The 14,512-nt window shown below is 46.0% G+C and overlaps 1 protein-coding gene across 1 annotated transcript; it reads left to right on the top strand.

Annotated features, from left to right (window-relative positions):
* The first annotated feature begins 1,597 nt into the window (after positions 1-1,597).
* LOC142594842 (uracil phosphoribosyltransferase homolog) lies at positions 1,598-14,510 on the top strand. The gene is made up of 5 exons (XM_075720774.1): positions 1,598-1,696; positions 12,472-12,568; positions 13,335-13,496; positions 14,274-14,372; positions 14,404-14,510. Exons 1-5 carry the CDS (start codon positions 1,598-1,600, stop codon positions 14,508-14,510), a joined length of 564 nt encoding a protein of 187 aa, XP_075576889.1.
* Positions 14,511-14,512: the final 2 nt, after the last annotated feature.

The raw sequence follows: 14,512 nt of genomic DNA, 5'->3' as shown, positions 1-14,512 counted from the left end.
CTAGAAAGTTGGGGTTTTTTTCCAAGCCTATGGACTGGTGTCTGTCTCGCTAATGAAACCTTCCCCTCTGCACCGCCAGCCCCGGCAAAGCCCGGCCACCAGCCCGGGGCACACGTGCCGTTGGCCCTCCCGAGTTCATTAGCTGAAACGAGTTAGCACAAGGTGGGAATATTCTCATAAAATTAGCTCATGCTGAAGCGTTTGCAGGCTGGAGGCCTCTAGAGGGTGTCAGGTAATGAGTTTAAATTGCAGATGTATTTTTCTCTCTTTGTGCAAAAAAAAGTCAATACAAAAAACTGGGAATTGCTTTGTGTTGGGTATTCGTAAGCGCTTCTCTTAAATATATTTTGAACTTAGCAATGACAGTGTTTCCGGGAACAACAAATTAGGAGGCCTGTGGCGGTGCTGCGAGAGCGTCTGCGGGCTTTGCAGTACTCTCCGATCAGCAGCACACGACGCAAGCGCGGCCATCCCTGTGCCGATGCCTGAACGGATGCAGCGCGAGGCTCCCGCTTCACCTGCGCAAAGTCATAGCCAAACTGCAGACAATGCCTTACGCCATACGCGGGCGGCATTACACCATCCGAAGCGGGAATTGGGGTTAGGATTATAAACTCAAATTTTACAGATTTATTCTGTGTTAAATGTGTTACACTTCGAAGTTCTGCCCAGCGGAGCGACTGGTTCTCATAAGGATTTGGGGTGCTAACACCCCTATGCCACGGAGTCAGGCTTTTCTGATTTCATGATGGTTTACTATTCTACAGTATCGTATGTTCGCTGTAAACAAAATAAAAACAAAGGCTTGGCCATTGCAAATCGCGGATCCAAAATGAGAGGTTGTTTCAAATGAGCACAGTTAAGCTCCAAATGGGAAACACGGAAACAGTCCTTCCCCCACGCTTCCACAGCGTTAAATTCATTAATATGTGTGTCGCTCCTGGGTACTGGAGTGATGAACTCTGGTAGGAAAGTATGTGAGGAAACAAATAACCTCGTCGTTGGAGCTGGGTTTGGAGAGCAGGCAGTAAATAAAGCCCGAAGGCACGCAGCAGCCACGAGGTTAAAACAAAATACCAAATAGCTGCTCATCAACTGGGCAGCATCCATTCTGGGTGCTAAATGATGCTGGGATCTGAAGCAGGAATAGTACATGCCACGGTAATTGCAACTCATAATATTCTTTAATACCGTTTCTGGCAGGAATGAGGGATATTCAGAGAGTCTTGCCGGTGTGTTTGACCGCGGGCCAGGTCTAGCAAAGCCCGGTCTGCGGGGAAAGGACTCGACTGTGGCCTGAGGATGTGTCTGTCTCCTTTTTGGCCCAGGACTGAGCTTGCCTGGGCTGCTCCTGTCTGGCTGGATGCTGCCAACCTGAAGCTGGGTAAGTGCCAGACCCGCCTGTGGACCGAAGACAGTCAGGCTGAGGAGATTTGGGGGATCCTTTTTCCTTATTCTCTGAAAAACAACACTGCTCTTCCTCCTTTTGCTTTCCCTTTCTGCTTTCAGCTGCTGCTTAGCCACTGCGGTGCCAGGAGAAGAGCCAGACCTCCCCGGCTAATGCCCCGCCGTAGCTCTGACAGTCGCCCCGGGCCACATGTCGGATCTCCTTGGACTCCTCTTGGAGCATATCCAAGCTACTGGCATAGGGGTTATTGGCAGATTTTCTGGTGGGGAGGAGGAGGAGGAGGTCCAGGTGCACTCAGGGCATCAGGTCTCACCCTGGCCCCAGTTATCAACCAAAGATCCTCAACTCTGAGCTTATTAAAGCTCAGCTTTAAACCCAGCCTAACTTAGCTTTGACAGCAGCCAGCTGACAGATCCCTGCCCTGAAACAAGAGCCATTTCATACCAAAATCGACCCTCACCCTGTGAGCCTTTGCAGATAAAGCGGTTAAACTCTTCAGCTCATCCCATTCAGAAACCCTGGCAGAAAGCCCAAGCCTCCCCTCTCAGACCCAGGACCCAGCCCTGAAGCCATCTCCAAAGCCTGTCTCTGCTCCTGCCCCATAAATACGCCTTCCCACCGCAGTGTCCTGGCTTGGCGGAGTAAAGGAGGTCTTCTTTCTGTCTCCACCCTCACACTCCCCCAAAGTCAACACGGAGACCAAACCTGCCCCAAATTTCGGATGTAGTTGCCACCCCTCCCAGCCCGGCAAGCCATGCAAACCCCAGCCAGTTGGGCATCCAAGTTGGGACTGTCCTTTCTCCAACCCGCAGCCGAGCCCTGGACGCTGCCGCTCACGCTGCCGTGGTCCCCGCACAGCTGATCGTGTTCCACTGGCCTGGCAACATCACATCCAAATGGTTTTTTACACATCATAAAATTCCAGGTACGAACTGTCAGAATGGGCGACGCATGGTTTATGTTGATAAACGCACACAGGCTTCCTCCATCAAATTGCTGGTTTTTTGTGGGATTACACCTATAGCAACTTTTGCTTCGCAAATATACTTTGTGTTGCAGCGAAAGCACTGGTTCGATAAAGCACTTAAACACTTTATCTTAAGCATGTTGGAGATTATATCCCTCTTTAGCAAAGCATTTAAGTATGTGCTTAATTTAAGGATTTAATTAAGGATTTTAATTGTAGACTTCAGTATGTGCTTACCTGCCTGGCTGAATATGGGTGAGATTACTACATGCTGAAGATTTCTACATAAAGTAAATTACTGATTCTGTCTGAATGAGGATGCCACATTATTCTTGCACAATGCAGTTAAAATATAAACAGGAAAAAGGCAAGAGGCAGTTAACTCTATTCCTCTAGCTGAAACTAGCATCCACGACCAAATCTGAGTTGATTAAAATCTAATGTTATTAGTTATAACCTCTAAAGTGGCATTAAAGATCAATAGGAAGGGGCACCTTAAAAATGAGTCTCCAGCTCATCAGCTTTAATCATGAGAAAGGAAAGATTCAGACATCCTCTCTCTCTCATTGGAGACCGGGACCTTGGAATGTAAATGGCCACCAAATAATGGGCTGTGAGGCCATTTCTCCAGTCATTAGGGGGTTTAAGCTGATTTCCTAAGGAAAGCGAGCTTCTGCAATTGCATCACCAGCCTATCTTTTGGGCCATTTCCATAACTTTTGAACTCTGTGATAAATTTCATCTAATTGGGGGCGGGGGGGGGGTGGGGGGGAAGGATTCCAAAGATACCAAGCTCCAACACATTTAATGCAAACAAGTGACTGTTTTTTCTGTTTCTCCAGTAGCATTCACTGTGACTGGAGAGCTTTCTCCATCCCAGTACTGGGACAGAGGTAGGACTGCCGCTGACGTTTGAAGATGGATGGTGCCCACCTCGCTGTGGGACTGACACTTTGCTCCTGCATTTCCTACACCGCTGACAGCTTACAATGCTCTGAAGCTCACAAGCTAACACACGCTCAGAAGACATACAGGTCTGCAACCTTATCTGAATGATTTGTTAGGATGTTTATTTTCTTGCATGCCTGGAAAGCGTGTATGATTTAAATACACAATAGTGATACCGCTCAAAAGTACAGGAGTCACTGTGCTTTACTGCAAAAGGCAGCAAAACGCCCTTGTCGTTTCTTTGCCTTTTTGTTTGCTCGGGGTTTTTTTGTCGTTTACTGTCCCTAGTTAAGGTTACATAGTCAGCGATGCGAGGGAAGACGTGGTAGCTGTCTACAAGTGTTTGGAAGAGATAAACACATGCAAATGCGAGAGAAGGAGCTGAGACTCTGAAGGGTTGGAGGAAATTAAGAAAAAGGAATGAGCTCAAATCCTAGCAATCCGAGAAAGGTCATTTATCAGTGTTTGGTGGTACTCCTCACCACGTCTCCCAAAACAGTAGGAGTTGTTACATCCATGTGGTGCCGGGTCCTGGATGTAAAGAAGTAATGGGGATGGTCAGATTCTTCCTCTTCTTTTCTGGTTTCATTATCTCTCAAGATGCAAAATTTCCATTTTTTCCCATTTCATTGAACTCCCCCCCATCCCAAATTCTCACCACTTTCTTACCTCCTAAAAACTTATTTCTCGAGCACTCTCCCCCTTCTACCTGGACTTCTGTCTCTGCAAAGCACCCTTCTGGTTTCTTCCAAGAGAAAAGGAACAACATATGAGTATTGGCTCTGGCTGAGACGGAGTTAATTTTCCCCTAGCATCCCTCGTAGCGCTGTGCTGCGTATCGGTAGCTAGAAGGGCGTTGATAATGCACCGGTGTTTCGGCTGCTGCTGAGCATCTCTCCACAGCATGGAGTGTGTCTCGCCAGCATTCCCGCCTGACCAGTAGGCTGGGGGTGGGCAAGGTCTTGGCCAGGACAGCTGACCCAAGCTGACCAAAGGGCTATTCCATACCATATGGCGTCGGCTCAGCAATAAAAGCTAAGAGAAAGGGCGGGGGGTGGCATTTGTTATTATGACATTTGTTGTCATACAAACCCTGCTACGCTTATCAAACCCTGCTTCCCGGGAAGTGGCTGGACATCGCCTGCTGATGGGAAGTAGAGAATAAACCTTTTGTTTTCCTTTGCTTCCGCACGTGGCCTTTGCTTGTGCTTTATCAAACTGCCTTTATTTTGACCCACAACGTTTTTTCCATCTTATTTTCTCCCTGCCCCCCCCCCGTCCTGTTGAGGAGGGGAGTGATAGAGCGGGTTGGTGGGCATCCGGCCTCCAGCCAAGGTCAACCCAGCACAGTCCGTTTTGGCACCCAACGTGGGGCATGAGACAACGGCAGTTTTGTATTAAGCATGCTATAGCTACAGTAGTTATTAAGTGGCAAGCTTCTGTGCAGGTCACAGAGTTTGTTGGCTGCACTGCTTATCTCTTTATTTTGCTGAGCTTGCGGACGTGGTGGTACAAACAACAGCTGTGTGCTTTGTGCTGGCACTGATGGCCTTACTGTGCTGGGGGAGCTATCTTGTGGGGAGGATAAAGAGCCCAGATCCCTCACGGTGCCACACCGGCCCTTCTCTGTGTCTGAAAAAAGTGATCCCTCTGCTGACTGACCCCAAAATTCAGAAATTGCCTTGAGCCAACCGTTGCCCTCCTCCTTTTTGATCTTCATCTCCACCTGCCTCTCACTACCTCAAGGTTTTCATCACTTCCCACCTTTGCTTCATTCCTTGCCGTATGAGCTCACCTTTTCCGCTTGCCCTTCTTGTCAGTAGTGGTGAATTTTTGTTTTTCAGGGCTGTGGGAGGACCAGGATATCAGTCCCATCCATTCCTGCCCACAATCCATGCACCCCAGGGCTCCCCACGCCTCCCCGCATTGGCTCCCGTCTTGGCTCATCCTCTTGCCCAGTCCCTGTGCACTTCCAGCCTCCTCTCGTATCTTCTAGTTGGGCTCCTGGATGTTCGGAGCGACTAATCCGAGCCACGCAAAATATGTTTGTTCTGCAGCATCCCTTCAAATGTCTTTTCTACTTTATCTTGTTTCACTCCTACTCTAGAGGCATCCCACTGGGCGCTGTATGAGAGGCCCCGTGCCCACGACGCTGTAATGCTGCTCTCTTAAGCCTCTCTAATCTGCTCTGTATCCACCTCTGTATTTAAGGACATGGAGGGGTTTTTGTGCCATATGGAATCCTCATATAGCAACAGCGATGTCTTTTTGCTGGCAGCAGCCAACAAGCAGAGAAGATGTATGTTACCCATAGCTGCTGCTTATGGACAGAGGAAAAGACGGCTCTGGCTGTGCGAAGGTACCCGAGATGGAGAGCACAGCCTGCCACAGCTTTGCGTGCTGCCTCACAGAAATGATGGTGGTGTGCTCTGGCCAACTGGTCCTGCTGGGACGGGATGGCAGGGTTTCATGGTCAGCCCATAATTAGCTGCAGTGACCATAATTAGCTGCAGCAACGTTCAGCGCAGCGGCTGAACGCGACACTTGGATATGGCTCAAGAATGGGAGATCAGACACTGGGTAAGAACTAATCTCATAAATACTGGTGGGAAAGAGGAAGCTTCTGCTCCTCTAGGCTGTAATGGTATTCCTGAGGGGAACCCCGCGTGTTTGCAAGAGAAGGCTAAATCCAGCTCTTTGTTGGTGCTTTGCCTTCGCCTCCGCCGAGTACCAGCTTCAGCTTTTGCCAATGCTGCGGGCTGCCTTGGAAAGGCAAAGTCTGAGCTACCAAGTGGCACTCTTAGGTCTGCCCTTGGGCTGCTAAAAGCAGAACAGTGCTAAAATCGAAGTCTTTTTGTCTGTTTGTGTGATACCACAAGGTATCACAAGCCCTGACCGGATTTTTTTTTGAAGTTTATATGTTGAGCCATCTTAAAATGCAGAAGGGGAAGCAATTGTCATCTGGAGAGAGAGCAGCCAGCACATACACCTAGAGGGCAGCCATTCAAGAGCCTCTCCTGCAGGTGAGCCGCCCAGGGAGATAACCCAGGCAGCCAAAATGACATTGCAAGCTCTTATTGATCCCTGTCTCTGGAGGACAGAAGGACTTAAACAAACACAAGTGACTTTCTGGGGAATTTTGCATGTTGCACCTCTTCGTTTCCCACATGAAGCATAAGAGACACTTCTACCTCTTCTTGTCTATACCTGCATCTTTTTTTCTTTACCATCAGAATTTATTTAGAGATCTTCTAGACTGCATGATTACGCAAGATTAGGCTTCCAGCCTTTTAATGGAAATAACGACAGGGGTGGGTGGCTATAAAGGCAGCTTCAGACAGCAAATCCACTTGCAAAGAGAAAAGTACTTAAGGGATGTGTTCTCTGGAGGGCAAGACATTTTATAGCTAGGCTGTGTGGCAGAAGTGTCTCAAGAACGGTGGCTGTAAGCTGGCAAAGTGGGGATGTGGGTATCAAGGAAAATAGGAAAGAGCCACACCAAGTGCTCCGCCTGTCCTGCTGTCTGAAATGCAGCACGAGCTACTGCAGCAGCAAACAGCCATCATTTGTGCGAGTTGGTTTTGCCTATCAAAGTATCACCACTTCAGAGAGCCACTCAGCATCACTGAATGTACCTTCAGATGACGATCTAGAGCGAATAACCTGGGCAATGCTTGCCATACCAACCTATCAGGCGCCATGTGTTCCTTATCTTTTTGCACGTTGCGCATCATTTATCTTCTTCTTTGAGAGGAGAGGAAAGAGAAACCTATGGCATTTAAAAAGTGGAAATGGAAAAGATGTCTTCAGATGTAGTACCAAAGTCGTGATGACCAGGATCTTTCGTGCCTTACACTGTGCAATACAGTGTGATCATGGAAACCTTTATTTGGAGTGCAGGGCTGTGACTGACATGCTCCTGTTTCAATGCACTACCAGAAGAAAATCTCTGCCAGTTTTGAGCTGTATAAGGTACATGACCTACAGATCAGTCAATCTAATTTTATCCTGTAGTAAGCACTGGTGCACCTGTATAATGAATAGCACATTATCACATCCTTTGCTTGACTATCTCAATATAATATATTTAGTCTTCATAGCCTTCGTGTTATTTGTTCTTTCATCTAATGCATTTGGAGCAACTTGCTAGCAAGATGCAGCCCTATTTATACTTCTAAGGACAACAATAGCAGGAATAAATGTTAAACTAAAGGAAGGAATAATAATAATAAAAAAAAAATAGCAGCTCTATTTGTGCTACGCTGAGATGCATTTCTTGGCAGCCCCAGAGATTCAACAGTCTGGTATTTATCACGACGAAACACAGAAATGACTGATGATTACATGAAGGAAAATAAAGAGACTGAGCATAAACTGCAGAGTGAGAGATAAGGGCACATTTTTATGGCAGGCAGCTGCTAAAGCGGTGGTATGTCAAGCCAGCCCCGTGCTGCAGCAGAGGAGGGTGCACAGGACAGGGCAGTGAGGGGGGCAGAGCTGAAACCAGTGATAAACAGGACAGTTTAATACCGAGGAGGAGAATTAGGCAGCCTGCTTAATCACATTATTTAGCACCATGAGGATTATTTTTAAGGAGTTTATCCCTCCTTCATCTCCCATCGGATAATGCTGCAAAATGCTGTCATTGGCTATGGAGACTATTTAAGATCTTTCTTTTTGAAACGAGCCCCTGGCGTGGTGTTCAGTGAGAGGAGGCTGCCCGACGGCGCCCGGAGCTGCGTCAGAGATTTAGCATCGCCCCGAGTCCCTCAAGGACATGATCTGCCCCTGGCTACAAGGTGGGTCCTGCCCTTGAGGCGCACGCTGGATTTGGCCCCGGCTCTGTTTGAAGGTGGGTGCTTGGCGCGACCCCTCCACAATGCGCCCTGATGCAATGGGGATGGGTTGCACTATTACAGACCCTCTCTATGAACGGGCTTAACACCCTCAGGCGGTTTTGGGGGTAGAGCGGAGGAGAGTTCCTGTCTTGGAGGGTGGAAAATTCCACCCTCAGTTGGGGTGATGATGCCAGGATTATTGAAATCAAGAGTTGAAGAATAAGTTTTATTATTGAATCTGAAAGGCCCAGGGAGTTCAGGGAGCTCCTGGTGCAAGCGAGATGGTCACTGTACAGCTTTGGTCAAGGTTGCTTGAAGTTAGGGTCAGGATTTGAGAACAGAAAGGTAGAAATCTCTTAATTATTGCCAAGTGTGTAAAGTCTGCTAACCTACAGGAAACATGCTGTGATGGAGGCTCATGTTGGTTATGGAGAACAGCTGCTGTGTTGTTGAGCAAGGAGTGATCACTAGGTTAACTTTAGGGCTATGGTTATGAACCAGGTTAAGATTTCAGTACAAAAAAGGAAATGTGCTGTTGCCTGGACTGTTCTGGACATCACACAGGCCATGTTCTTGGTTGAAGGATGAAGGATGGTGATGAAATTCATTATTCTGTACAGAGGGCAAGAAGCTCCTGGTTTTTAGTAGTTGCATCCCAGTAGTGGCAGTCCTCCATTTCCCTGACACAAGCACAGAGCTGAAGTAACACATGATCCTTCTGGTTTGGCTTCATTTAATCCTTTTACAGTACAGCATATTTGATGCAAGATTCAATGGAATGATGACCTGCACTCTAGAACTGGCATTTCCTAAGGACAATTCAATAAAAACATATGGACATGCTTCATATGATATAGATCTTATATTCTTTGTAGGGTTAACATAGGTAGTAGCATGAGTGTCTGCGTGGCAAATTCTTCTGACAGATGCTTTCCTCATCCTCTCTGCCCCAGATAAAGCCACCAGCCTTTTAGGATCAATAATCTCCTCTTGTGCAGGTGAAGAGATTGCTGAGTTACCCCGGCAGCCTCCGAAGTTGGAGTGCAGACCCCGTCACTCAAGAGTGCCAAGGGCATCAGAAGCAATTAAAGAAAAATGAGAATTGATTTGAAGAATGTAATAGTCATTCATCTAGCTGGGGAAAAAAAGGATTTTATCATTGATATATTAGAAAGAGTAACATTTACTCTCTGATAAGCATTACGGCACCCACAGAAGTGAGTCTGAAAACCTCAAGGACTTGCACCGTAAATGATTTAATTCTAAAGAACAAGAAAACAATAATGTTGCAAATCAATCCAAGAAGCTAAGAAGGCTAGAAGTGGGCAGGGGAAGGGTTTCTGACTCCAGTCTTGGCCCAAAGTAAGAAGCCTAGTATCTCCCTGGACCCATTGCCTGCCTTTCCATAGCAATTTTGCTTCCCAGCATATCATGCCCAGCTTGTTTTTGTAATCACTCTTGCAGCTACTCTTGGAAATACACAGATGTTCACCCTTCGCGGTTCTCACATGTCCTGTCCTATTGAGGCAGATGGGCTCATTGCAGGTTAAACTTAAATGGGGATGATGATCTCCGGGTACAGAGGATAGAAAACCAAAGATGAGTAACAAAGCAAGGTGGTTTTGAGGGAGAAACTGAAAACTGCCATGGCCTGGAAGTGTCTCTGCTTGTGTTTTGGTGGCTGTCCTTGGACAGGCAGTTTTGTCACTCTGTGCTCAGCTTCTCGTTGCTCTAACAAGGGACAAGGAGCTTCATTGATCTTTGTAAAGCATTCAGTAAGTGCCACATTTTTCTTTCATGTTCTGGATGTCCCTGCTATAGAACACATACATCAAACCCTGCCCGTAATGGAGTAATTAAACGGCACTGCTAAAGGGATGTCATAGGATGGGACCGATTACAGCTCACCCAGAGATGTCTTCCCAAGTCCCAGGCCCTTTGACGTGATTCTCCCCCCTTTCTCTGAATTTCTTCCTGCATTAATTTCAGCCAGTCCTGGGATTATTTGGAAAAGGGCCTTGGGGGACTTGTTCAAAGGCACTGCCACCACGGACGACTTTGCTTTCTGAACTGAAGCATTTCACTCCTATCTGTCTGGACATATGAGCTGCTCAGCACTGCTTCATTAGGCAAGTTATTTTTAAATTCCCAGAAAGAGCAAAACATTGCGAGAGGAATTAGCATTTGCTGTTGAAACAGCTGCAAAAAAGAAGAGGCAGAAACCCACTCCAGGTTCCCGCACTGGCCCTGTCATTAACCGTACAGCAGTACCCACAGTCACTGACACATGCTTAAGCTGCACGTGAGATGTTAGAAATCATGCCCGAAGATAAGGATTGGGGAGTGATCATCAAAACTGTATTTTGGAGGTAAATAAGAGGGTAACAATCAACACTGAGTAAGAACACGTCTTTGAAAGGTCTCTCTCTTCCCTCCAACCACATCCTGTGTTTCCCACTTTCTCTTTCCCCCATTTTTCTCTTAAGGACTTTGACACTTAAAAAACCCTCTATTCTGGTTTCTCAACACAAATGAATGAAAACATAAAGCCTGCCCAGGGACCTTGCTTCCCCTAAACAATAACTAAAACCCAGCAGGCACCCAATACTCTCAAAATTCCAAGGGACAGCAATAAAGCTGACATTATTTGGTAGTACTCTCGCCTGGTAACACGTTTAAGTTTCCCAGTGACGAATACTGCTCTTAAGCATAGAGTTAAAGCAAAAGCCACAGCAATAAAACAGAGGCACGTTTTGGTAGCTGTCTTTTGCAAATGCTGTGGCTTGTGCTGCTCAGGGCAGCTACGGCTCACACTGGTAATGTTATGCAGGCAAAAATAGTGTTGGAAAGCTGTAGCCCTTTATGGATAAGGCCTAAACCTGAAAAAGGAGGAGAGATGACTCAAAATGGCCTTTTCACCTAACTGGGAGCACACATGTATTGCAGCTAAGGCTGCCTGTGCCTGCCTGCTTCGCCTCTTCCCTTCGCCCCTGCCTGCAGTCATAGTGTTTCTGTATTTATTCAGAAGAAATCTAGCAGGAGCTGTTCTAATAACCTGCTCCCAATTCCAGCCTAATGAAGGCTGCCAGATTCCTCTGAATTAATTCTTGTTCAAACTAGAGTGTTTCCTTTGGAAAAAAAAAAAAAATCTCATTAAGTATTTCCAGTGATTCTTCAGTGACAGGCATTCTGCCACAATTTCAGGCAAATTGTGGCTGGGCTGTTTCAGTGGACAACTTTCCTCACTGCTAAAAATGCACAGCAGCCTATTTTGATATCCAGCTACCAAACAGCACTTTGCCAGATAAAGAACCCTTTAGTATTAAAAAATCTGCCATGTGCCTTCCTAGAGACAGCATTTTAAATGTCCCTTAACCTTTTATTTCTTGCTAAACTGTGGTCCTTGGGTGTTTTCTCATGAAGGTGTGTTTTCCAGCCCTCGGGGAAGTCTTCCTGGAGCCCACAACAGAGGTAATAAAACTTCCCTTGCCTTCCTTGGTGTCTGCCTTTTTGGTTCCATGGAAGCATTAGCTCCTCTTGGCAGAGCATCTCATTAGGAGCTCATGTTCAGCTGATTATTCCTCTTCTGAATCACTGTTTTCTATGACTTTGTCACCCGCCCTGTAGTCCAGCTGCCGCTCTATTCTTAGGCTGACGACTTTACATCTGGTGGCACTGAAAAACATGTTGTTTACTTAAGCTCAGCTCATTAAGTGATCCAGATTAGGTTTGGTATCAGCGACCTGCCCCTAACTTCTGTGCACCTGCAGATCACCAGTAATGATTTTATATTTTCTTGTAGGTCACTGATCACACATTAAGCGGTGCAGGGTCAAGAACCGACAGGAAGGGAGCTGTGCCTTGTTCAGTGATGCTTCTGCTTACAATTATTTGGAGACCTATCAGTTGGGTTTCAGTCCAATTAATATTTGTCACACTGACTTACATCGTTCCTCTTTCTCAATCAAAATATCGTGAAAGACAAGATCAGATGTCTTACTAACTGAAGGTTTATTCTATCAGCACTACTACTTTAAACCATGACATTAAGGTAAGCATCTGGTTGACAAAGCCTACTCTTCATAATGTTACAGTCTCTTCTTGAAAGGATTTATTAGCGAGGCCTCTTACCTACATTACTCTACATCGTTTTGCTTGGCATTGCTGTCAGCATGACAGAGACACACCACGTTTGCCCCAGTGAAGGCCATAATTTCCCCCCATCCTGAGATGGGCTCAGCCTTTAACTGAGTCTTTTGTAGGGCCCTGCTGTATTGCAAAATGCAATATCCCTACCATTTTTTTTGCAGGCAGGCCTGTGCTTGTTCGTGACCACTCCCACAGGACACAAGTATGAAGGCGTCAGATTTGAAAAGGGAAACTGCGGAGTCAGCATCATGAGAAGTGGTAGGCAGTTTCTGGTTGTTGAATGAGCACGAATTAAACATTTGGGAAACTTGTAAGCAACTTCCTTTCAAAAATGTGCAACAACACTTCCCTACAGCAAAGTTTTACCCAAACCTGCCAGTTGTTATTCTTTCTTAGGCATCCTTGATCACAGAATGTCAAGCAATATGTTTCATTAACTTTTTAGGAGCCAAATAGCTGCAACAGATTTCATCTGGCCTCTTCTCTAGCAACTGTTAACCATGAGAGGCCAGGCCAACTCTCCGTCCGTGTTTGCCGCTAACCGCTTCTGCTCAGAGACGGCTCTCCAAATAAGCCACACTCAGCTGTGGCAGAGTCACCGTCATTTTGCCCAATGCTGCAGAAGCCTTTGTATCCGTGATGTAAAATCCAGTGGCCCTGCAGCTTCCTGCACTGCATTTTGCACTGTGGTGTCTCTGGGCAGAGCCCAAAGATGTTCTCCAAACCCCAAATGTTTGTTTTGACGTTTCCAGCTCTCGCCTTTGAGAGCGTAGCACTGGTGTGTGGGAACGCTAATGCCCAGGAGCTAGTAACACCAAGGAGACACCTTTGCTCTCTCAACAGAGAAAAAAGGGAAATAGCTTCAAGTGGTTTTAACACTCAGAACTGGGGAAAAACCCCTCCTTTTTAGAACTCTTCACCAATACAGTATTGGGACTGTCTATTTAATTGTAGCATCTTGCAATTGTGCCATTTCTGAGCGTGCAACGATTTGTTGTTGGGTTTTTTTGCTGCTCATTTTGAGGAGAGGCAATGGAACAAGGTTTACGAGACTGCTGCAGATCAATCCGCATAGGAAAAATCCTGATACAGAGCGACGAGGAGACTCAAAGAGCGAAAGTGTACTACGCTAAGTTTCCACCCGACATTTACAGGAGAAAAGTTCTTCTCATGTACCCAATACTAAGTAAGTGTCTTTCATCCTTATGTACAGGTAGACTCATCTGAACAGTGAGTGTGCTGAATCTGAAGGAAAATTTCCAAATTTCAGGGGCCTTGATTAGTTTTTTTGCTTGGTTTGGGTGACACGGTAGGGAATTTATCAGGCTATGTCAGAATATATATCAGTCAGCCTGCACCAGCGTGAATGCAGAGCAAATCATTTGGGCATGCCTGCATTTGTGAGAAAGGCTGAAGCATTAAGACTTGATATAAATTAATTTTTTTAAATTTTGCCATGAGAAGAGCCTCAAACAGTATTTTTCTCATGCTATTAAAAGACATTTATGGATTAATGTTACAATCCTAGAAGTAAATTATTTTAAAATTAAATACAGTTAATACTACTAAAAAAAAAAAATCTGGTAAGCGTGGTAAGGAGTTTGTCAGGATGAAGTAACTTTTCCAGTCTAACATTTAATTCTGGTTCTACACATGGAACTCTTAATTGCCATTTTACTATTTTAGATGAGCTTTCTTGCCTCGGGGCTTTAATAAAATCCACCGACTTCAGTGCTTAAAACATGGCAGAGGTGGCTGTTTCAGAGTAGAGATGAAGTTCCTTCATCAGGAAGCCAAGGTTTTCTACAACGAATACATGCAGAGGTGATAGTTTTCCAGTGGGAAAGGCCAGTATCACCATTCAGTCCCACACCAACGTTAACACGGATATTCTTGGATGGCCTAGGACAAGTTCTTCAAGCAGGGGAAGAAAAAAAATAATCTCACATTTTTCCCCTTTTAGGTACTGGTAATACTGTCATTGAGGCTGTCAAAGTTCTTGTAGAACACGGTGTACAACCAAGTGTCATTATCCTGCTAAGCCTCTTCTCCACACCTCATGGTAAGCTGAGGCCTTTGCCCTCTCTCAAAAGCTGCCAAATCCATCATCCAGGAATTCCCAGAGATCACAATTTTAACTAGAGATGTTCATCCTGTTGCACCAACGCACTTTAGACAGAAGTATTTTGGAACAGACTGACC

Source organism: Pelecanus crispus, chromosome 13, assembly GCF_030463565.1.
Source record: "Pelecanus crispus isolate bPelCri1 chromosome 13, bPelCri1.pri, whole genome shotgun sequence".
NCBI lineage: Eukaryota > Metazoa > Chordata > Aves > Pelecaniformes > Pelecanidae > Pelecanus > Pelecanus crispus.
The sequence above is the reverse complement of the archived record's forward strand: the minus strand, read 5'-3'. Positions and strand labels throughout refer to the sequence as shown.

Coding starts and splice junctions, on each gene's coding strand:
- LOC142594842 (XM_075720774.1), top strand. CDS start 1,598: ATGTCGGATCTCCTTGGACTCCTCTTGGAGCATATCCAAGCTACTGGC. Junction 12,569..13,334: donor AGTCAGCATCATGAGAAGTG/GTAGGCAGTTTC, acceptor GCTCATTTTGAG/GAGAGGCAATGGAACAAGGT. Junction 14,373..14,403: donor CCTCTTCTCCACACCTCATG/GTAAGCTGAGGC, acceptor CTCTCTCAAAAG/CTGCCAAATCCATCATCCAG.